Here is a 23,767-nt window from a genome sequence, read left to right on the forward strand (position 1 = left end):
CTCTAGTGGCGTCGTTAAATAAAACAAACTACTTTTCCTCGCCGATTTAAAAAAAAAAAAAAAAAAAACGTTTACCGCCGAATGAGCTAGGTTGATGTCGTATTTCGAATACTTTTTTCCTAAAAAAAAATATAATACTATGTTGATACTATCTGAATTCTTCTCCGTATTGGTATTATTAGAGCATATGTATATACGTTATCAAGTAATAAAGTAACTTAAAAGTTCAACAAAATAAGTAAGTCGTAAACAGGAAATGACACGACTTTTGACCTCATGAGGCTGGGAAGTCGAATTTTAATGTAAACCTGCAAGCGTTATAATCTGAATTTACAGATGTGAGTTAAATTTATACTCGTGCATCATCTGTTATGAGTCATTAATCATTTAATGGACATGAATAAGTCAGTGAAATGTAAATGGCGTCTAATTTTATTATGATGAACTGGTGGCAAATAGGCCTCCCTCACCTCAACCCTTACACACTAGCCATGGCCCATATATCCTCAAGGCAGGGACTCTTTTGGTTTTTGCTAACTTCAAGGCTGTTCAAAGTCTCATCAACATGTACATACAATATATTTAAAGAAACATGATCGTACAGAATGACATCGACACTCGTTTTATATCGCCACAAAAAAAAAAAAAAAAAAAATCAAATTGGCACCATTTATACACAAAATATTAATTTTTTTGCTGAGTTACTGATCATTTCATTATTCATTTAAATAATAAAGAAAGCTTGAAATAGTTACAAGTACTTAAACCTAGATGTAAACACAGTGCAGGTGTACACATAGCCTGAGTACATGACTAAGAGAGCTAGACGGACATTTAGACAGTTCAGTTATACGCTCTCATTACAGTCAGAGACCAACCTATGTATTTTTTTTGGCAATTCCTGACAACCAAAAAGTTGGCAAAGATTCCCGCTCTAATACCACACCAATCCTATGTTTGACATCGAATACCTTTACATCGATCATTTTCGAGTTAACTGATAAAAAAAAAATCCACATATTAATCACTAATACACATACTACAGAAAGAAATCCGACAGCACCCACATTCAGCTACGTTTCGTGACACTCCGTCGCCATAATTACAAAACTCGGCGATCTATTTTGAGACGTAGATCACGTGATCGCCTACTGGATGATTCCGCCTTGTGCAGCAGTTACAGGGGCCATCTCATACCAAGCGACGTTACAACATGGAAGAGTTGGCTAATGCCGTTTTGGATGAATTTGGATTTAATTACGTCATTAAACCAAAACAATTACAGATTATTGATTCCATTTGGAATTTTTCAACAATTACGTAACGCTCTTGAGGGGATATGGGGTATCATAAGATGTGTTCCGAGGCGTTAAGGGGCCGGATGGCAATGCTTGTTACTGCAAAATCAAAATTGAATCGGTGCATAGCTCATTCGATCTTTAAAACTTATTTTGCAAAATAATTATAGTTGTTTTGCTATTCAGATCAAACTAAAAAATAATGAAATTTGTTTTGTTCAACGACACCACTAGAGCACATTGATTTATTAATCACTAGCTATTGGATGTCAAACATTTGGTAACTCTGACATGAGTATTGGAGATGAAACCCGCTACATTAGCAATGGATCTCCAGGTGAAAAAGTCTTTGATCTACGACTGGTATGCCTGCTTGGCGTGTGTACCACTCTCTGTCGCTTTGGTGTTTGTCGGGCATTTGGGGTGGCTGGCAGTTTTGTGGCTATGTATGAGCCTGGGTTTTTTAACTTTTCTAAATTTTATCTCCACAGTTGACAATTGGTTGTTTTTTTGTGTCCAAGGAATGAATCGTCAAACTACATTGGAGACCGACGAATAATTCTTTTTCGGGAGTGACAGTTACATCAAAAACATCACTTAATGTCTGTGCAGCACCTTTGAATTTTGTACAAATTCCTGTTCTACGCAACCGTCCACTTTTATCCTCGAAACGTTCTTTACAGCATGCACATTCCATCGCAGAAACACAAAACGAAACTAATCCATGTTGTAACGTCGGTTGGTACGAGACGGCCCCTGTAACTGCTGCACAAGGCAGAATCGCCCAGTAGGCGATCACGTGATCTACGTCTCAAAATAGATCGCCGAGCTTTGTAATTATGGCGACGGAGTGTCACGAAGCGTAGCTGAATGTGGGTGCTGTTGGATTTCTTTCTGTAGTATGTGTATTAGTGATTAATATGTGGATTTTTTTTTATCAGTTAACTCGAAAATGATTGATGTAAAGGTATTTGACGTCAAACGTAGGATTGGTGTAGTAATAATTAAATTTCTGTTACATTCATTACAATGTAACGTCATCCGATTGGTCCAGATGTAGCAACGGGAGTTTGTTAATTTTTCGATGAACGTAAAAATTACGTCATCAGGGGACGTCATTTTATATGGGCAAGTTGTCTTAATGAGCGTTATTATTTATGGATAAAAAATAATTCAAAATAAAGCATGACGTTTTAGTGTTATTATTAGCATGTATCATTCAAATTTAATTATAAGTATTGTCTATTATTTGGATATGCAGATATACTTTGATATTTCTCTTAAATGTGTATTTTAACACTTGTTTTGTATACATGCTTCTTATTTATGTCACCTTCACTCAACTATTTGCGTGTCAACTGCAGTTTGTGCGTCAACGGCAGTCACCTATTTTCGTGTTACCCATGGTCACCTATCAGTTACAACTGTGTACTTTACAGTTCTTGATATTACAATATATAGATATTTAGTGCAATTTAATTACTATAAACATGTATAATTTGATATCGAAAATAAAAATTAAATTAGAGTTTCTTAGCCTAAACCATTATGTGCAAGATTAACCACGTGACTTGCCCAGCCAGTCAAAACACGCATGTCATTAGACTTATTTCCTGTGACAGAAACCGTAAACAATGCATGCATGTTTTGCGTTTCTCACTAGCCCGAACTTAAAAACCACTAGCCCCGTACGTCAGGCTAGCGGATTTGTCGAACTCTGCATAAAAACTACACACAAGTTGCTATACAGTATTGGATATATCAGTTTGTAATTTCCATAAGAGTTCACTTTATTTTCCCCCACACGAGTAAGTCTTCCATACGAGTTCACTGCATTTTCCCCCATACGAGTAAGTGTTCCATGTGAGTTCACCGCAAGCCGCTCACACACAATAAATTGAATAATATATTGAATCAAGGAATTACGGTCGACCTATTTCCAGGCCAGAACCCGAAAGTAACCTGGAGACGAAAACAGAACCTGTATGTTAATGCCGAGGTGTATATTGTTCATATTTGGCATTCAAATATGTTAAAAAAATTAATGTAGGAAAAATTACATATTTCATCTTTAGGGCATACATAACAAATAACCGTCAATTAAGTGATTAAATATGCAGGGGTGCACAAATCGGTTGTCCGCGCGCCCGGGACAACCAAAATATGTTGCGGGCAACCATTCTTTGTCAAACAGTTGCTTGACGGGCAACCAAAAAAAATCATAAAACAAGTAAAATAAAAAACAAAACTTCACGACACTCGGAAAGTCACGAGCAATTCAAAAGTATCAAAACTGACAACTTGACTAACAGGCGATATAAATATCCACCCTAACGCTGCCATCCACTCAGCGTCCACCGTGCATGATTTTGACGAGTTCAATGGAGACAGATACGTTTCAGAATGGTGGCTATTGGCAAAGGGCACAAGACATGTGAAAGGCCACAAACTACAACAACCATCCAGTTCTAAGCTAAAAATTTGGCTAAGCCATTTTCTATTTTCCGATGTGAACAATCGCGGTTACATAATCTATCCGACACCTAACACCAAATATTAACAGGGATCTCGCGACTGGTAACGAGAATTCAGCATAACAATGTTTGCTTATTTTAATAATCACAGTTATTAATTTTAACGGCAACATGTATGAAAGAAAAGTCTGAAAAATCTGTAGCGTGTTATTTTAACTTTGTAAAGTCTTTGAGCCAAAGTAATAAAAACAGACCGAAATTGTGTGTCAGTTTCAATACACATGCTAGTTCAGGGCCAAAGACAAGTAGGCTAGGGCCGAGTTCAGCTAGACCGAGCAAAACAAAAACGTCCGCTAAACTGGCTTATGCGCTTCACATTAAACCCAGTGTCCACGTCGGGAACCAATCATATAGTTGGCAAACGTTAGGAAAACGTTCGTTGGCTGTTCTCAGTGTGCATATAGGTCACGCTCGACAGTCAGCCGAGACTGTTGCACGTGTCAAAAGACATTTGTGCGGACATTAAACAATACGATTACACGCAAGTAAATCTTGATGTAAATTTGTGAGAGAGAGAAAAAAACAAAACACCACCAAATAGTTGTTCGCATCAATGAATACTTAATTGCTGTTTCGTTTGTTTATTTCCGTTGTCTTTGTTAATTTTGCACTCATGCATTTCGCGATCGCGGGAAAGGAACATGCAGTATTTATACAAATTGCGGTTAAATGTACACTGAATACAATTAGTTAAAAATAACCATGATATTTGTTAGATAAAATATTATATAAATTTGTTGACTGTGAGGTGACATCTTATAAGTTAGCTAGATTTTAAAAAGACCGTAAATTTGAAGTCATTATCTTTTTAATCAAAACATTTTGACGTAAATGGATAGTTGTCATAACGTGAAGTCAGCATTCTTTGGCTACGTATTTTACAAGCTGAAGTCAACAACAAACATTTAACACGATGCGGAAATCAACAAAATGGCGCAAATTACGAAATTGTTGGGGGGTGGAATAGATGGGTTACTTTAAAATAGAATTAAAAGCAGTTCAAACCAAAATAAAGATTGCTATTTTACAGAAATAATGAGCACCGTTTGAAAAAAGAAGAAGATCTGGCTCTCAGATTTGTATTACTGCCAAAGGCCTTAGAATTTGGGGTGTGTTTGCAGAGGGCATTGGCTTCCAACTCTGCATATCTCCCCTCACCCACTGAAAAATCAAAGTAATATATTAACTGCCCCTGCCCCCATTGCTGTCTTTGATTTTGATTGGGGATAATTTTGTTATTCAGATGTATTCCAGTTTGTACATAATTAGCTGAAAAAGATGCATTTTCATATTCATATATAAATACTCTATACAGTACTACACAAAACAATTTTGGCTAAAACATTTTCATTATGATCCCTGAGTTCATCAAAGTATTATGACTGTGACAGCCCACGCGAGATCGAACCACCTCTATGGATCCATTCAGCTGATTGGGTTTTTTCTCGTTCCAACCATTGCACAACAACCGGACATAGGCTGTAGTATGTGCCTTCCTGTCTGTGGGAAAGTGCATATAAAAGATCCCTTGCTGCATTAGGAAAAATGTAGCGGGTTTCCTCTGATGACTACGAGTCAGAATTACAAAATGTTTGACATCCAGTAGCCGATGATTAATTAATCAATGTATTACAGTGGTGTCGTTAAAGAAAACAAACTTTTTTTCAGCCTAAGCGAAAGATGAGCTGTAGATAAATAATGTTAATAAAGGAATAAAACTAAACTGATAAGTAATGATAATAATAAAAACATTTTACATTTCAGTTTCATTTTAATAACAGTTCAAAATTATATTCTTAAAACTTTTTATGAAATATGTGGGCAACCAAGAGATGATGTTGGGCAACCAAACTTCAGCTACTGGTTGCCCACTGGGCAACTACCACAATTTCACATTTGTGCACCCCTGATATGGCATATACATACATGGGATTTGGTATGAGGATACATCTCAGTGCGATGTATTTAAATATACTCTTCAAAAAAAGAAACGCAAAAGGGTACAAATGGGTTATAACTCCGATTATATGTTTCCTACCGGTTCATGCTTTGTGAATATAAGGTCATTGCATGTCCCAAACACATTCCCACGGTTACATTCGATAAAACGCAGCTACTGTACAATAAAGTTCCAAAATGTGAATATTCGCAAAAACGCAGCCACGTGAAAACCATGTCACCACTGCACGTGCGTTGTCTGCACGTGCAACATGAACACCGACAGTATAAAAGTGCAGGGTGTTCGCTTGCCTGGCCTCTGTATCTGGCCGACAGTTGACAATCCAGGACATGCCACGTCTCAGTGAACCGCAGAGAAACAATGCCATCGGCCGACTAGATGCAGGCGAATCCAGAACGGCCGTTGCCAGGGCATTCCATGTGTCCCCAAGCACCATCTCCAGACTGTGGGACCGTTACCAGCAACATGGATCAACACGTGACCTCCCTAGATCCGGTCGACCACGGGTCACTACCCCCGGGCAGGACCGCTACATCCGGGTACGCCACCTTCGGGAACGATTGACTACTGCCACCTCCACAGCCGCAGCAATACCAGGTTTGCGCAGGATATCCGACCAGACCGTACGGAACCGCCTACGTGAGGTAGGAATTCGTGCCAGACGTCCAGTTCGAGGTGTCATCTTAACACCACAACACCGTCGACTCCGACTGCAGTGGTGCCAGATTCATCGACAATGGCCTCAACTGCGATGGAGACAGGTGTGGTTCAGTGACAAGTCCCGATTTCTGCTCCGACGTCATGATGGATGATGTCGCGTGTATAGGCGTCGTGGTGAACGTTATGCGGCAAACTGCGTGCAGGAAGTGGACAGATTCGGCGGGGGTAGTGTCATGGTGTGGGCAGCCATCTCACACACTGGCAGAACTGACCTGGTCCACGTGCAGGGCAACCTGAATGCACAGGGCTACATTGACCAGATCCTCCGGCCACACATCGTTCCAGTTATGGCCAACGCCAACGCAGTGTTCCAACATGACAACGCCAGGCCTCACACAGCACGTATCACAACGGCTTTCCTACAGAACAACAACATTAATGTCCTTCCTTGGCCATCAACATCACCGGATTTGAACCCAATTGAGCATCTATGGGACGAGTTGGACCGACGCCTCCGACAGCGACAACCACAGCCCCAGACCCTGCCCGAGCTGGCAGCAGCCTTGCAGGCCGAGTGGGCCACCATCCCCCGGGACGTCATCCGTACTCTGGTTGCTTCAATGGGCAGGCGGTGCCAGGCAGTTGTCAACACACGCGGAGGCCACACCCGGTATTGACTCCAGATGACCTTGACCTTGGTGGTGTGTCCTATCACTTACTCACAATGGACTAGAGTGAATTGTGAACAATCCTGCAACATTTGGTAATTATCGGTCTCACCATTCAATAATTAAATCAATTCTCCAAATGTTACGACAATGTGGTTTTGCGTTTCTTCTTTTGAAGAGTATATGTTAAAAAAAGTACCAAACAAAAAATATTTTTTGGTCTGGGAGTGGCAGTCTTCTTTGTGCCTATGCTACAGGGATGAAATAAACTTTGTAGTGATGCAAGAGGGATGAAATTTCCAGTAACGGATTTCCTCGGGAGTGGCTATAGACAAGGCATTAGATAAGATCCACGAAAACTATTTGTGTGTACTAATCACTGACAACAGTTGAACCTTGTAGATGAAGTCATTTGAAAAATAAATCCTTGAATAAGAGGCCCTTTACATTGTTTTAAATGCACACTACAGACTTGACTCTTTCCATGTATATGACATCGAATGTAATTGGTTAAAAATAGGTTTAAGTTATTCATGTAGCCCTAATTATGGCTTATTAACACATAGGTGTTGGGTAACCTTTTTGTGTCGTACAGCCTCTAAAAACCATTTTTCTTACATATTTTTAAAATCATATTTGAAGACACCATGTTGAGGTGCATGTGCCAGATATGTACAGTATACACCTCGGCATTAACATACAGGTTTTGTTTTTGTCTCCGGGTTACTTTCGGGCTCTGGACTGGAAATAGGCTGACCCAGGAATTAAACATTTTTGGTAACATACTTTCACAACTGAGGACATGGTGCTCTCTTTTCCAGTTTTGGTATTGTTATTAAAGTTGAAATACATGTTGCATATTCATTTGAATATTTTTCATAGCATTTATGGAAGCTTCATTACACTTAACCAGTATTTGGAGTCAAAATAAATTGTATTTTTCTTTTAATCTACTTCTTTTAAAACAGGCATCGAAATAAGCATTGTGTCTGGTAACCCATTTACAGGTTACCACAAAATATAGTCGGGTAACCTATAGGTTACCACTAGGTTACCACAACTATATGAAAGTTAGAATTGAATTCCTGTTACTACTACTTTTAATGTGGACATTCTGAAACTGTATCGGTGCGCGCGAACATCGGTACGAGAAACGAAATCCGGAAGTAGATTTATCTAGTAGGTGCTGCTTACATGCGGATTGCCGAGATTGCTTGCAATTACACAGGTGCGCACGAACACTGGTGCAATTTCGTACCAGAAAACGAAATGCGGAAGTAAATGACTATACGCAAAATGACTATAATTGCTTGCAATTGCACAAGTGCGTGCGAACATCAATGCAATTCCTTACAAGAAAATGAAACACAGAAGTCAGGAATGCATTGCCTGGTTTACATTCGGAAATGAAACTACCGTTACGTTGAATTTTCTTACACGCGGTAACCTCCCAGTAACCTGAACGACCATTCTCGACTTATTTCGATGCCTGTTAAAAGGACAGACCCTAGTTACAACCTTTGAAAATTAACAATAAGTTTAGTTAATCTACAAACCTGTAACACATTTGGATATCATTACAATTGAGTAAAATATGAGTATGATTTTGAAATGGTGAAATAACTTCTAAAAATAGACTAACACTCGACTCCGTAACTGTTACTTCTCGGACGCATTTTTAAAAATATGAGAAATGCATTTTGTGATATTAAAACACCAGGATGACCAGGATGTACGGAAATTGATAATCTAAACCATATAATCTAAGTAAAGTATGATTTCAGTTATCAAAAACGGTTATAATAGTAAAAAATATGCCTTAGTGTTTAAAAAGTAGGGTAAGTCCCTTTAAAACTTTTCACACTATTTTTTGTTTTGTAGCACATTTTGATTTTTAAAAGATGGATGCTGCAACAGAATTACATTCTGTTGGAAACAAAGGCGATGAAGTAGCGCCCATAAAGGAGGAGGCAACTGCGAAGGAAGCCGATGTCAGCACAGTGAAGATACTGGGTGATACAAACAGCAAAGGCATCATCTCTCTGATCCCAGTAAAACCAGGCTACGCTTGTATCAAGAGACAGTATGTCAGCTTTGTTTTTTCAGGGTTTTTTATTTCTTTTTTTTATAATTGTTTCAGCTACTTACTATAAAAGTCCTTGTTTTGCAGTTTTATTATTATTAGGGCCACAGGCTTTCTGCCAGCGGGTAAAACAGGTATGGCGCCATACCCAAATGTTTTTGCCTATTTTATTTTTGTAAGTCAACCGTTTGACAAAATTAATTACTCTTAATTATCAGTACTCAATGATTTTTTTAACCCCAACCCTAAACGTAACCCTTTTTTTTTTCTGGGGGAGGTCCCCCATACCCGCTGTCAACTGTGGTTGCATTCAATTCAATAGCGCCATACCCAAAAATTTATTTCTGGCAGAAACACTGGGCCAGAATTTCTTTTCTTAAATTAATAAATTAATGAGGGTGGAGGGGCAGAGGGTGCAGTTTCTTTTATATACCACTGCCAACAAAATTACAAATTTTCAAACCGTGTATGCATAGGGGAGATGATGCAGTGGACCCACCAGCTATAAAGTAATAATTACAATGTCTCTTGACACATGCCCCTTGTCGCCTTGAGTAGGTGCATAGCAGTTGTACACAAAGTGAAATATAACACCTGTAATTTATTGGGAATAGTCATTGTTATTGACACAAATAAACATGTTACAAATTACATGTTAATTGATCAGTAGTATAGTGATTATACGGTATTTTGGCCATAGTTGAGTATTGTTTTTAATTTTTAGTGTTATTAAAAGTACAAATGTACGGTAGATACAGAAGTAGGGCTAGTTGGGTTTTTTTCACTATAGCTAGTGAATTTTTATAAAATTTGCGAAGTCCTGAATAGATGTTTTAAAATTGACAGTAATCTTATTTCTTGTAAACTGATTTTTTTATTTTTTTTAGATACATAGCCACAAAACAAGCTGTGCAACCGCAAGTACAAGTTGAATCAGCTACAGATGGGGAACCATTGGCCAAGAAACAGAAACTGAAAGGTTGCAATAAAAGCAGACCACGCAACAAACGCGTAGAGCCAGCAGATAAAATGTGTCCAGCAATCGTCAAAGAAGAACCTTGTGCATATGGCGACTCGTGCAAATTTCAGCACGATGTTGCCAAGTTTGTAAGCTCCAAAATACCAGACATTTCCGACGACTGTTACATGTTTAAGACTTACGGCAAGTGTCCCTGTGGAGTTCGGTGTAGGTTTTCCAGCTGTCATTTAGACGAAAATTATAAAAACATCGTCAATGAGGAACTGTTTGAGAAAACGTCGCTGAAAGATCAGACACTGAATACATTAACGAAAGACCTGCAGAAGCTGCTGTGGAAGAAGAAGTACAACTTCGACAAAGCCGATTTGGTTATTTCGAAGAACTTTCAGTGCATGACGGTTGACGAGAAGGTTCAGAGTGGTCTGTGGGAGGTGAAGTGGGACGACGGACACCTGAGATGTTTGTCGGTGGTCGACTTGAAAAATCAAAACATCGGACAGATTGCAGGAAAGCCTGTGGGATGCATTACCAACGAAGATGTGATCAAGTTACGTCCTTCGGAAAAGAAAACGGTTTGTTACAAACATAAAACTTGTTGGCAGTATATTTAACTTTAATATGTGTGCTGTGTAGTTATTTTTTTGTGTTGTGGTACTCATAAATATACTTTTACAAGGCAGTAGAAAAAACTAAATTATACTATCCTTAAAGCTAAAGGGGACGGGACATAGCTCAGTGGTACAGCGCTCACGTTATACGTGATCAGTCCAGGATCGATCCCCGTCAGTGGGCCTATTGAGCTATTTCAAGTTCCAGCCAGTGAAACCGTGTGTTATCCTGTCTGTGGGATGGTGTATATAAAAGATCCCTTACTACTAATGGAGAAATATAGCGGGTTTCCTATCCAAGATTACGTGTCAGAATTACCAAATGTTTGACATCCAATAGCCGATGATTAATAAATCAATGTGCTCTTCTGGTGTCATTAAACAAAACAAACTTCCTTAAAGCTGAAATACAGATTTTTAACTTAGATTGTTTTAATTTCTTATTGATTTTTTTCTTGCTCATGCTTTTCTTTCAAGTTACAATCTAATGCATTGGCTTACGTTAATTTGCAAACATATTTTCACAGAATTAGGCATTTTAAAAAAATTGTGACTAAAAGTTGGTAAAAGAGATATACAGCAATTTATATGGTAAGAAAAAACATTTTGTTCTGTATCGTGCCACAAGTTAATGTATATATGCAAGTTAGAGAAATTTCTACACAATTTTAAAATGTTAAACAGAAGTTGCTAATCAATTTTTTAAATCAATTACAAACTGTCACTAAATGTTCTTTGGGTAAAGACCGGTACGTTAAAATATTTGCTGTTAAACGCACATTTTTAAAAACCTGAATTTAGTACATCTGGTGAAAGTTTTCCAGTTGCGACCATATATTGTTTATTAAGTTCCAAAGTAGGAGACTGTGGGTCTAACATAGACGGCTCAGTGTATCAGGCACATGGTGCCACCACATATACAGTGTGATGAAGTTGACCATATTGTAAACAGTAGCCAGAAAGTTTTGGCCAACTTACTGCTTGAATCACCATATCATTTATAATTCTCAGCTGGTAAGCTGCTGGTGATACCATTGTTTTCTCTTTTGTGCATTTTGAAGTGCTCTTTGGTATTTTTTTCTGTGTTAAACAACCATCTAAATGTACTGTGTAAAACATACTTAGTTACATACCACTTACCAGGTTTGTTTACTTGCATTTGTTCTACTATGATGTGTGTGGTTGTTTTCATGAGCTTAATAATTAAGCATTTCGTTATTATTTGCAGATAGACTTTGCTAAGAAACTCTACTTGGCACCTTTAACAACAGTAAGTATACTGGTATTTGTCCTACAAATTACAGTTAAAACAGGAAATGTTGTTGGGTGGTGCTTTTTCACTATTTTTATATTAATCTATTGAAAGACTCCATTGTGGTATGTATGGTGTAATAATGAAAGAGATTGTGATATGTATCAGATATGTAATTTATCTCTTAGAATACTGAGTCACATGATATTCCCCCCCCCCCCCCCAAAAAAAAACAAGAAAGAAAGAAGAAGAAAAAACAAGTCAACTTAAGTATGTTTGTATCCATTATCACTTTTATCCATCCTAGCAAGTAAAACATAGACATTGCTATAGCGAAAATGTCTAGCTTTGTTTAAAATGCTCAAGATTCTGCTCTGTTCATGCATTTTAAGTCTCTATAAGCTAATCTCTTTAGTCTCTATCAACCGGAATGTGCACATTGTATATTTATGAATTTATAAATGTTACCTCTTCATCCATGTGGTTAACACAATAATACTATAACTTGCCAGTTTTCAGCATTTAAGACTTGATCTTGTCTTTTAAAGGTGGGCAATCTACCATTCCGAAGATTATGCAAAAAATATGGTGCTGACATAACGTGTGGAGAAATGGCGATGGCAACCAACATACTACAGGGCAAGCAGTCCGAGTGGTCTCTGATAAAACGTCATTCTTCCGAAGACATCTTTGGGGTTCAGGTAAGTTACGGTCATACTGAGCTGTAGGACATTGTGTTTGTGTGTCTGTCTCTTGGTTGATAAAACGCCATTCTTCCGAAGATATCGTTGAGGTGTGCAGGTAAGTTACGGTCATACTGAGCTGTAGGACATTGTGTTTGTGTGTCTGTCTCTTGGTTGATAAAACGCCATTCTTCCGAAGATATCGTTGAGGTGCAGGTAAGTTACGGTCATACTGAGCTGTAGGACATTGTGTTTGTGTGTCTGTCTCTTGGTTGATAAAACGCCATTCTTCCGAAGATATCGTTGAGGTGCAGGTAAGTTACGGTCATACTGAGCTGTAGGACATTGTGTTTGTGTGTCTGTCTCTTGGTTGATAAAACGCCATTCTTCCGAAGATATCGTTGAGGTGCAGGTAAGTTACAGTCATAAAAGCTGTTGGACTGTGTGTGTGTCTCAGTTGATAAAACATCTTGCCAGTGAAGACATGTTTAATGTGCAGATAGATTACAGGCATACTGAGCTGTAGGACAGTGTGTGTCTCAGTTGATAAAACATCTTGCCAGTGAAGACATGTTTAATGTGCAGATAGATTACAGGCATACTGAGCTGTAGGACAGTGTGTGTGTCTCAGTTGATAAAACATCTTGCCAGTGAAGACATGTTTAATGTGCAGATAGATTACAGGCATACTGAGCTGTAGGACAGTGTGTGTCTCAGTTGATAAAACATCTTGCCAGTGAAGACATGTTTAATGTGCAGATAGATTACAGGCATACTGAGCTGTAGGACAGTGTGTGTCTCAGTTGATAAAACATCTTGCCAGTGAAGACATGTTTAATGTGCAGATAGATTACAGGCATACTGAGCTGTAGGACAGTGTGTGTGTCTCAGTTGATAAAACATCTTGCCAGTGAAGACATGTTTAATGTGCAGATAGATTACAGGCATACTGAGCTGTAGGACAGTGTGTGTCTCAGTTGATAAAACATCTTGCCAGTGAAGACATGTTTAATGTGCAGATAGATTACAGGCATACTGAGCTGTAGGACAGTGTGTGTCTCAGTTGATAAAACATCTTGCCAGTGAAGACATGTTTAATGTGCAGATAGATTACAGGCATACTGAGCTGTAGGACAGTGTGTGTGTCTCAGTTGATAAAACATCTTGCCAGTGAAGACATGTTTAATGTGCAGATAGATTACAGGCATACTGAGCTGTAGGACAGTGTGTGTGTCTCAGTTGATAAAACATCTTGCCAGTGAAGACATGTTTAATGTGCAGATAGATTACAGGCATACTGAGCTGTAGGACAGTGTGTGTCTCAGTTGATAAAACATCTTGCCAGTGAAGACATGTTTAATGTGCAGATAGATTACAGGCATACTGAGCTGTAGGACAGTGTGTGTGTCTCAGTTGATAAAACATCTTGCCAGTGAAGACATGTTTAATGTGCAGATAGATTACAGGCATACTGAGCTGTAGGACAGTGTGTGTGTCTCAGTTGATAAAACATCTTGCCAGTGAAGACATGTTTAATGTGCAGATAGATTACAGGCATACTGAGCTGTAGGACAGTGTGTGTGTCTCAGTTGATAAAACATCTTGCCAGTGAAGACATGTTTAATGTGCAGATAGATTACAGGCATACTGAGCTGTAGGACAGTGTGTGTGTCTCAGTTGATAAAACATCTTGCCAGTGAAGACATGTTTAATGTGCAGATAGATTACAGGCATACTGAGCTGTAGGACAGTGTGTGTCTCAGTTGATAAAACATCTTGCCAGTGAAGACATGTTTAATGTGCAGATAGATTACAGGCATACTGAGCTGTAGGACAGTGTGTGTCTCAGTTGATAAAACATCTTGCCAGTGAAGACATGTTTAATGTGCAGATAGATTACAGGCATACTGAGCTGTAGGACAGTGTGTGTCTCAGTTGATAAAACATCTTGCCAGTGAAGACATGTTTAATGTGCAGATAGATTACAGGCATACTGAGCTGTAGGACAGTGTGTGTCTCAGTTGATAAAACATCTTGCCAGTGAAGACATGTTTAATGTGCAGATAGATTACAGGCATACTGAGCTGTAGGACAGTGTGTGTAGTGTGTTTCTTTCTGTCTCTTAGTTGATAAAACAGCATTCTTCTGAAGACATCTTTGGGGTTCAGGTAAGTTACGGTCATACTGAGCTGTAGAACAGTGTGTGAGTCTGTCTGTCTCTTGGTTGATAAAACAGCATTCTTCTGAAGACATCTTTGGGGTTCAGGTAAGTTACGGTCATACTGAGCTGTAGAACAGTGTGTGAGTCTGTCTGTCTCTTGTTTGATAAAACTTCATTCTTCTGAAGACATCATTGGGGTTCAGGTAAGTTACGGTCATACTGAGCTGTGTGTGTATCATCTGTATGTGTTGTTTGATAAAACGCCATACCATTGAGGTAGGTAAGTAACTCGTTTTACGTGCTCATATACCACTAGGGTTTTGAACATGCCCATTCTGAGTCTGACCTCCGATAAGACTGGGAGCCTGACTCGGTACCATGCCACTGAAGACATCTTATGTGTCCATTAGGTCATGATCATGCCAAGCTGTAGAACAGTGTGTCTGTCTCTCAGTTGATTAAATACTCAAGTAGGTTTAGGTCATTCCGAGCTCTGGGACTGGGTCTCTCTTGGTTGTCAGTTTAAAAAGGAAATCAAGTTAGATTTGTTTTACCCATGATGCCATATAAATAAACATTTGTCGTTAAATAAATCATTTCTTTCTTCATACCAAGAAACATTGCATGTCCCATTAGTTTTTCTTGGCATTCTGGACTATATTTAGCTTTTTCCCACTGTATCAGAATAAATAGAACAGTTCTTGATGTGTTAAGTTTTCTATATTTCTTGTTTCAAGTCTTTGTATTTTCATTGGTTTTTTTTACCTGTCCGTAAAATAGTTATCACTCCAGAATGTTCTAGTTTAAGGACATGGCTTTATCGGGCATCTTTCTAGAATCTCAACATTCAACACAATTCTTTTCTGTTGAATGATTAAGAATTACTTTGACTGTATTTATCTGCAGTTATGTGGAGCGTTTCCTGATACGATGACCCGATGTGCTCAACTGCTGAATGAAACGGCACAGATAGATTTTCTTGACATCAACCTGGGCTGTCCCATAGATCTGGTTTACCAAAAGGTACATAATGCATGACACATTTTACTGCTCATGGCAGCTACATTTATTCAGTTGTGGGCCATCTATAAATGTTTTTTTTCCACTTCTGCAACAAAGGTAAAATTAAAATTAATTTTTGTACTTCATCACTAATATATTTCATTTTTTGAAATGTAAAAATAAAGAATGACCCTAAAAGATATGTTGATGTTTTCAGTATGTCAATAGTGAATTTTATAATTCAGTTTACAAATTGACTGTATCATTAACAATGGGCAGATTATGCATATTTTGCTAGGTTAGATCGGTAAATAGCTGTAAAGATTTAATGATACATTTAATACATTTTGAGGTCATGGTCTCTTTAGATCGGTTATCGATGTATGTTTTCCATATACTGTATAATGAGCATATTACTCTTTAGCTAAAATTCATGTATTTTCACGTGTAGGGAGCTGGATCTGCCTTGCTGGACAAACCGAACCGGCTTGAGAAAATAGTGACTGGTATGACATCCGTTCTTGACGTGCCGCTGACGGTGAAACTGAGGACGGGCATCTCCAATTACAAGAACGTCGCTCATCACCTGCTGCCCAAGCTACGCGACTGGGGAGTGTCATTAGCTACAGTAAGTCTTTCAGTTGAATAGATCATATGGGTGTTTTTATACACATCACATTCAGAATGTCAGCAGGATAAAAATTATTGTTAGCAATCTGGCAAATGTGTAACCAAATTTGAATTAGTAAGACAAATTGCAGCAAAACATAGGCTCAGTAAAGATGATGGTAATTAACAGAAACCTGCCAATAGCTAAACAGTTGTTAATACATTTAGAATGAGTCACCAGTATACAAAATGGCATTAAATCGTTTCAGAACTGCTGATGTTAGGTATGCACTGTCTCCTTTGTCTTATTTGATCTGTTTGACTTTGTGCATTAGTATTCTCTACCATGTCCATCTGAACTGGTAGGTTATATTTAATTACCATAATTTTTTGCTATGTATGTCTGTTTTATATGATAGATCATTTGTGTATTTAATTACTATTCTCTACTATATCCATCTGTTTGATCTCATTAGCTGTATTTAATTACTGTTCCCTATTCTGTCCACCACTCACCTCGGTGGTGTAGTGGTTAAGTGATCAGACTTAAGGTTGGTAGGTACTGGGTTTGTCTCCTAGTTCTGGTTCCCACCCAGAGCGAGTTTTAACAAATCAGTGGGTAGGTGTAAGGTCACTACACCGACTTCTCTAGATCACTAACAACCTAGATCACTAGATCTAGATCGCTAACCCACTGTCCTGGACAGATAGTTGAGGTGGGAGCCCAGAACAGCATACTTGAACCTTAATGGGATATAATCACGAAAATAACCATGAATAAAATCTGTCCACCTGTTTGATGTGGCACACTGTTTGTGTTTTGCTAGTTACATGGGCGATCAAGAGAACAGCGGTACACTCGTCTAGCTGACTGGGAATACATCAATTACTGCAGCCAGGTGGCAGAACCTATGCCCTTCTTCGGTAAGTTTTCTGGGGTTGGCAAGAAAATAATTATATTCATGTGGTTAAAGTTTTAACCACACAGCCAGCCATTAACATCAGTGTCTGATGTCTACAGTGAAAATAGGGCTTTGACGTCCAGCAAAGTCAAATAGCAGATATTGATGAAGTTGATGACAATTATATGCACAAATTGAATATTATTAATTCAAAATAACATAATTGATAGATACAGTATAACTCTTGGTTATTTAAGGTTAAGAAAATTGTGGAGTAATGTTTGCTTCTAATATAGATTATATGTGACCTTTTTGGCAAGAAAGAGTACAGATGAGGTAAAAATTGAAAATAAAAATGTTTATATATTTTGATAGCCAGTGGTGACAAGAATATGATATATTAGCTCAAAGATTTATATGATATCTGGAATAGTAATGGCAGTGTTTCTATTTTTAAAAGAGTCAGTGTTGAAGAGTTTTATAATAGTAAAGTAATTATTGTCTGAAAGTCCGATATCATTATATCATGTTAATAAATAGTATTATAAATAGAAGTAAGATTTTGATCATGACTCCCCATGATGTGATTTATACAATGAAACTTGCTTTAAATCCCTAAAATTACAAAAAACTGTTGGTCTATTACATACTGTGACGCTAAAGTATTGTGAGTGGTCAACAATAGTTTAAACAGTGTATTCATATTAACCTTTAATCCTATAGGGCGGGATTTAGCTCAGTCGGTTGAGTGCTCGCTCGAGGTGCTTGCTTTGCAAGACTGAACCACCTCGATAGATCCATTCAGCTGATTTTGTTTTTTCTCGTTCCAACCAGTGCACCACAACTGATGATGGCTGTAGTATGTGCTTTCCTGTCTGTGGGAAAGTGCATATAAAAGATCCTTTGCTGCATTAGGAGAAATGTAGCAGGTTTCCTCTGATGACTACGAATCAGATTTACCAAATGTTTGACATCCAATAGCCGATGATTAATTTTTAATCCTATATTGGTTTCTACAAAGATATCTGAATATTATGTTACAAACCATGATTCATTTGTCTTTCTGTGAACAACACTACCATAAGTATATGATAATTCAGTATTTTCTCTCTCCATTTTCCTAGGTGGTGGAGATATTTTGTCTTATGAAGAATACTACAGTAATCTTGATCAAACTGGTGTGTCTGGTATTATGATTGGAAGGTTAGTGAAATTAATTCAGGTTCATACAGGTCACCATAATATAACGGCATAACACAGTTATATTAGGCCTACACAGTTTTCACCTTTAATATTTCATATAACGAAGGTCATACAGATGTGGGGGTTTTTAACTTGACATATTGGTACAGTAAAGACATAAATGTGATAAAAAATAGAATTGATCAGTGTTCGAGATTAAAAATTTTGGCCAGTATCCCAGTTGGATACTAACATTTCAAAATCTGGTATCCCACCTGAGAATTTAATATTATATGGCATCCGGGTGGGATACTGGGTTCTTGAAGTCTGGTATCCAAAATTAAATTCTGGTATCCCCGGGATATCGGGATACCATTAATCTCGAACACTGCTGATTTTATATCCCTATAACTCATTCATACTGCATAAGGATATAAATGTGATAAAAAAAATAGAACTGATTTTATATCCCTGTAACTCATTCATACTGCATAAGGATATCAATGTGATAAAAAAAAGAAGAACTGATTTTATATCCCTATAACTCGTTCATACTGCATAAGGATATACATGTGATAGAAAAATAAAACTGATTTTATATCCCTAGAACTCATTTATACTGCATAAAGACATACATGTGATAAAAAATAGAACTGATTTTATATTCTTTTAACTGAGTTATACTGCAGTCCACAATATAATTTGTTTTGTATTTTGCTAGAGGGGCTCTGATCAAGCCGTGGATATTCACTGAGATCAAGGAGCGGCGACACTGGGACATCTCGTCCTCAGAGAGACTCGACATTCTTAAGGATTACACAAACTACGGGCTGGAACACTGGGGCTCAGACTATCAGGGAGTCGAGAACACGCGCAGGTTCCTACTCGAATGGCTGTCATTTTCATGCAGGTACGACACTTTTTTTTTTTTCCACATGCAAAAATTCTTGCAAATTTTAAAATCTCATAGAATTTGCAATCGTCAGTTTCCAGGTCTGGAAAGCCATGCAATTTTGAGTTGTGTCAGAGAAATCCTTTTTTTTTCTCCATTTATAATTAAAACAAAAATTAGATTGACAATTTACATCGAAATAATATAATATGATCACAGAAAAATTCTTGAAAACCATAACAAAGTCATAAAAAATGCTTTTAATTTAGTTGATTACAAATTGAATCAACCCAGCATTAAACCATTATTCATACACGATTCTAAAGGGGGGAGGGGGGGGGGGGGGGGTGTCACCTTAGACTATTAAGTGTTATATGATGATTAAACAGTGTTTTGGGATGTTACCAAGAAGAACATTTGTCTTTTATTAGTTAATGTGTTCACTGTGTTTACATTATGTGTCATTTTCTTTTTACGGTATATTAACAAAACAAAAAGCATAGAATAACCATGTGTAATTCTATTATTGACATTAATATTTCCAAACTGTTCTGTGTCTGTTTTAAGGTATATCCCTGTTGGACTGCTTGAACGCCCACCACAGAAGATAAACGAACGCCCACCTCAGATCGTTGGCCGAGATGACTTGGAAACGCTCATGAGTAGCTACAACTGTGCTGACTGGGTCAAAATAAGGTAGAGATATTTCAAAAACTTGAACCTGGTAACATGATATCAAAAGACCTAAGAACAAATTGTTTTAATGGTTTTGTATTGTTTTGTTTATAGACACCCAAACAGTTTACAGGATTAGAACTTCAACAATGTCTTCTCTTGTCAGTTGGTATTATTATTTCTTTTTTAATTTAATATCAAAGTTATTTGAATTTGATCAATATTAGAACTTATGTTGAATTTAAAGAAAAGCAGAATCTGAACATGTTTAGTGTTATATCTGATGTTATTGGTTTTTGCTGATTATCTCCCTTGGAAAAGACTTGGTACATTGACTATTTAAAAAGGAATGTTTAGTTTAAATTTATTTTGAACCCATGGAAGGGGCTGCAAAAACTGAATTATGTTCTCAAAACTACTCTCCTTTTATTATCATGCTTTTCTTGCGATTGTTTGGATTTTGTCAATGTATTGTCAACAAGAAGCATTTTAGCATACAAAAATGGTACAAAGATTTAATATGTGGGTCAAGTGCTTAGTCAAACCTGTGTTATCTAGAGCAGTATCACAAAGTGGCCTGTATATCGGTACAGGTCAGTTTGTATACATATTACTTACACAATTGTCATACCTGTATTGTTTATTGTTTTTTTATTATTTTTTTGCAGTGAAATGCTTTTGGGACCAGTTCCAGTGGAATTTAACTTCCTGCCCAAGCACAAAGCTAGTGCGTTTCCATGAACAGATATAGTTGGTTTTTCTTTCATCAAAACTGTTACATTGTATGACACAATGGGATGACATCACTTGTTTCCATTAACTTTGTTTCTCATGTGTTTTTTGTACATTTGGTTGTATCTTTCATCAACATGTGAAAGTCTGTTAATGAAATATGAAACATTTTTAATCAGTCATTTGTAATGAATTATATACTTAAAATATGTGGTTTGACCTTGTAAATTTATTTTTTTAACAGTTTCTCAGTCTGTGTGTTTGAGTATGATCAAGAATAGAGAAATGAATTATAATAATGGTCAAACAAGAATGTTGAATGAATTGAGAATTGCTGAAGATGGAAACGTGATCTGTTTATGGCAATGAGCCACATTGTATGTTGATCGACAGAAGTTTTAATTTTTAGTCTACTATTTAAGTTTACATATTAGTAATTACCAGTACTGTATTTGAGGAAGTGGTTTGAAGTTGAAACATGGATTTATAGTAGAGGGGGGCCTCCTTTTTCTTTTTACAGATAAATTTGTTTGTACAGAATTATTATCTTATTATATCAAGTCCAGGGCTGTAGCTAGGATTTTTTGTTTTTGGGGTGGGTGGGGGATGACTGAGTAGTTAATAGTCTAAAACTCCTTAAACGGTTAAGAAGAACCTTTTCTTTAAGTTTCTCTAATTTTTTCCGGATTTTCCCCGCCCCCCACGAGCTACGGCCCAGAACTTCAGTATGGCATTTGAAATGGGTTTTTGCTAGTGGATTAAAATTCACTACATTCTTAATTTTAATTGTTCTTTTTACAATTTTTGTTATGACACCATGTATGATTAAAACACCAGATATAGTTAATGATGGTCATCATGTACACCCAATCCATTTTTTGGGAGGGTTTAAATTTGGCTGTTTTTAAGAAAATATGCAAAAATTACACAACGTTAACATTATTCATTTAATTTTTAATTAAATTGAGGTATAATTAAAAAAAAAAAAAATTCATTGTATAGAGATTATTTTGTGAAATAATAGCAAATATAATGTAGTGAGAAAAGAATGAAAAACAACGTTATAAATATTATTATATTTGCTAGTAGTCATTATATAAAGAAGTGTATATGTAGATAAGATTTTATTTGGTACTTAGGTAGCAGACATTTCATATCAAAATAAGTTTGTTTTATCAGTAACTCACCTTAAACTTAAAAGCCCAGTGGTAAAGCGCTCACTTGATGTGTGATCGCTTTGGGATCAATCCTTGTCATTGAGTCCATTTGGGCTATTTCTCATTCTAACCAGTACCCCACGACTGGTATATCAAAGACCATGGTGTGTGTTATCCTGTCTGTCTGATGGTGTATATAATAGATCCTTTGCTACTAAGGGAAAAATGGAGTTGATTTCTTCTCTAAGACTATGTCGGAATTACCATATGTTTGACATCCAGTGGCCAACAATTGGTGAATCAATGTGCTCTAGTGGTATCGTTAAACAAAACAAACAAACTTAAAAGTTATCACTGATTGTACATACAAGTTCCTGTTGTACTGTAATACAGGTTTGACAACCTATAATATCAAGGCTACTTACTGGACTACAGTTTATCATAGTTGACAGTATAATGCTTTATCTTTATCCAAAGTGTAATCTTGTTTTACATTCAATAAATGTTTTGTTTCTTTTGTAAATAAATATGAAATTCATTCAATGTTTGTGTTTTATTGTTTTGTACTATCTATAATAATGGAAGGATAATGTGTCTTAATTATCACATACTATTTTTTTTAGAATTTTTATTCTAAAAATTTATTTTTTAAGTCTAATCTTGTTTATTTGTGTATTAAAATTCACTGTGAAATAACAAAATGAAGATTTTTTTTAATTTAAAAAGAGAAAGAAAGAAAAGGTATTTATATCCATTTTGTTTTTCACCATGGTTTAATTGCTGCACACTAGTATAGACATTTATATTAACTCTAAACAGCATTTTTCAACTGCCTTGGAGACATTGTTTGTTCTTAACATAGAATAGTGCTTCAACCTACGAGACGGAGATTGGTCTAGTATGCAGATGAAAGGTTTACATCAATATAAATTCGTGCTGAATATTTTATTATTTTATGTTGATCAACATAATGTGTGCACCAAAGACACATTATTATTACATTTATGTTTCATTAAATATCCCTATTATTTGAAAACATCAATTTATTTCAACAATTCTGCAAGTGTGTCCAAGGACCCCACATTACATTCTTACATCTATTCTGAAACTTTGGATTGAAGTATTTAAAAAATACTGTGACATTCCTTGAAATGACATGTCAAGGTAATAATACTCTGCATTTGATGTTCCACTGACATTAGCTAATATTTGCCAGTCTACAGGAGAATATTTAGTTTGTGTGTTAGGTGATCCGCTATGTCAGCTTGAAGGCATTGCAAGAGGTGCTATATTAGGCTACAGCAGTGTCTATAAAAAAAAAAATGTATGTTTGTTTTCTATTAATTGGCAAATGAGTGTCAAGCAGTTGATAATTTGCCTGTCAACAGTTTTGGTATCGATACAACCGGCCTCGGTGGCGTCGTGGCAGGCCATCGGTCTACAGGCTGGTAGGTACTGGGTTCGGATCCCAGTCGAGACATGGAATTTTTAATCCAGATATCGACTCCAAACCCTGAGTGAGTGCTCCGCAAGGCTCAATGGGTAGGTGTAAACCACTTGCACCGACCAGTGATCCATAACTGGTTCAACAAAGGCCATGGTTTGTGCTATCCTATCTGTGGGAAGCGCAAATAAAAGATCCCTTGCTGCCTGTCGTAAAAGAGTAGCCTATGTGGCGACAGCGGGTTTCCTCTAAAAAAAATCTGTGTGGTCCTTAACCATATGTCTGA

At 37.1% G+C, this 23,767-nt stretch overlaps 1 protein-coding gene across 1 annotated transcript; it reads left to right on the top strand.

The window, feature by feature from the left end:
* The first annotated feature begins 262 nt into the window (after positions 1-262).
* On the top strand, positions 263-22,580 carry LOC121381327 (tRNA-dihydrouridine(47) synthase [NAD(P)(+)]-like). The gene is made up of 12 exons (XM_041510588.1): positions 263-338; positions 9,002-9,203; positions 10,091-10,754; positions 12,019-12,060; positions 12,591-12,743; positions 15,793-15,909; positions 16,340-16,516; positions 17,325-17,421; positions 18,524-18,602; positions 19,303-19,491; positions 20,041-20,169; positions 20,817-22,580. The coding sequence occupies exons 2-12, from the start codon at positions 9,022-9,024 to the stop codon at positions 20,887-20,889; spliced, it is 1,902 nt and encodes a 633-aa protein (XP_041366522.1). The 5' UTR covers positions 263-338; positions 9,002-9,021; the 3' UTR covers positions 20,890-22,580.
* Positions 22,581-23,767: the final 1,187 nt, after the last annotated feature.

This window comes from Gigantopelta aegis, chromosome 9, assembly GCF_016097555.1.
Source record: "Gigantopelta aegis isolate Gae_Host chromosome 9, Gae_host_genome, whole genome shotgun sequence".
Classification (NCBI taxonomy): Eukaryota; Metazoa; Mollusca; class Gastropoda; order Neomphalida; family Peltospiridae; genus Gigantopelta; species Gigantopelta aegis.

What these genes read in the sequence shown, in the direction of transcription:
- LOC121381327 (XM_041510588.1), top strand. Translation starts at nt 9,022, where the DNA reads ATGGATGCTGCAACAGAATTACATTCTGTTGGAAACAAAGGCGATGAA. An exon ending in ACTTGGCACCTTTAACAACA is followed by an intron (nt 12,061 to 12,590) that starts GTAAGTATACTG and finishes TGTCTTTTAAAG; the next exon opens with GTGGGCAATCTACCATTCCG. An exon ending in AGAACCTATGCCCTTCTTCG is followed by an intron (nt 17,422 to 18,523) that starts GTAAGTTTTCTG and finishes CCATTTTCCTAG; the next exon opens with GTGGTGGAGATATTTTGTCT.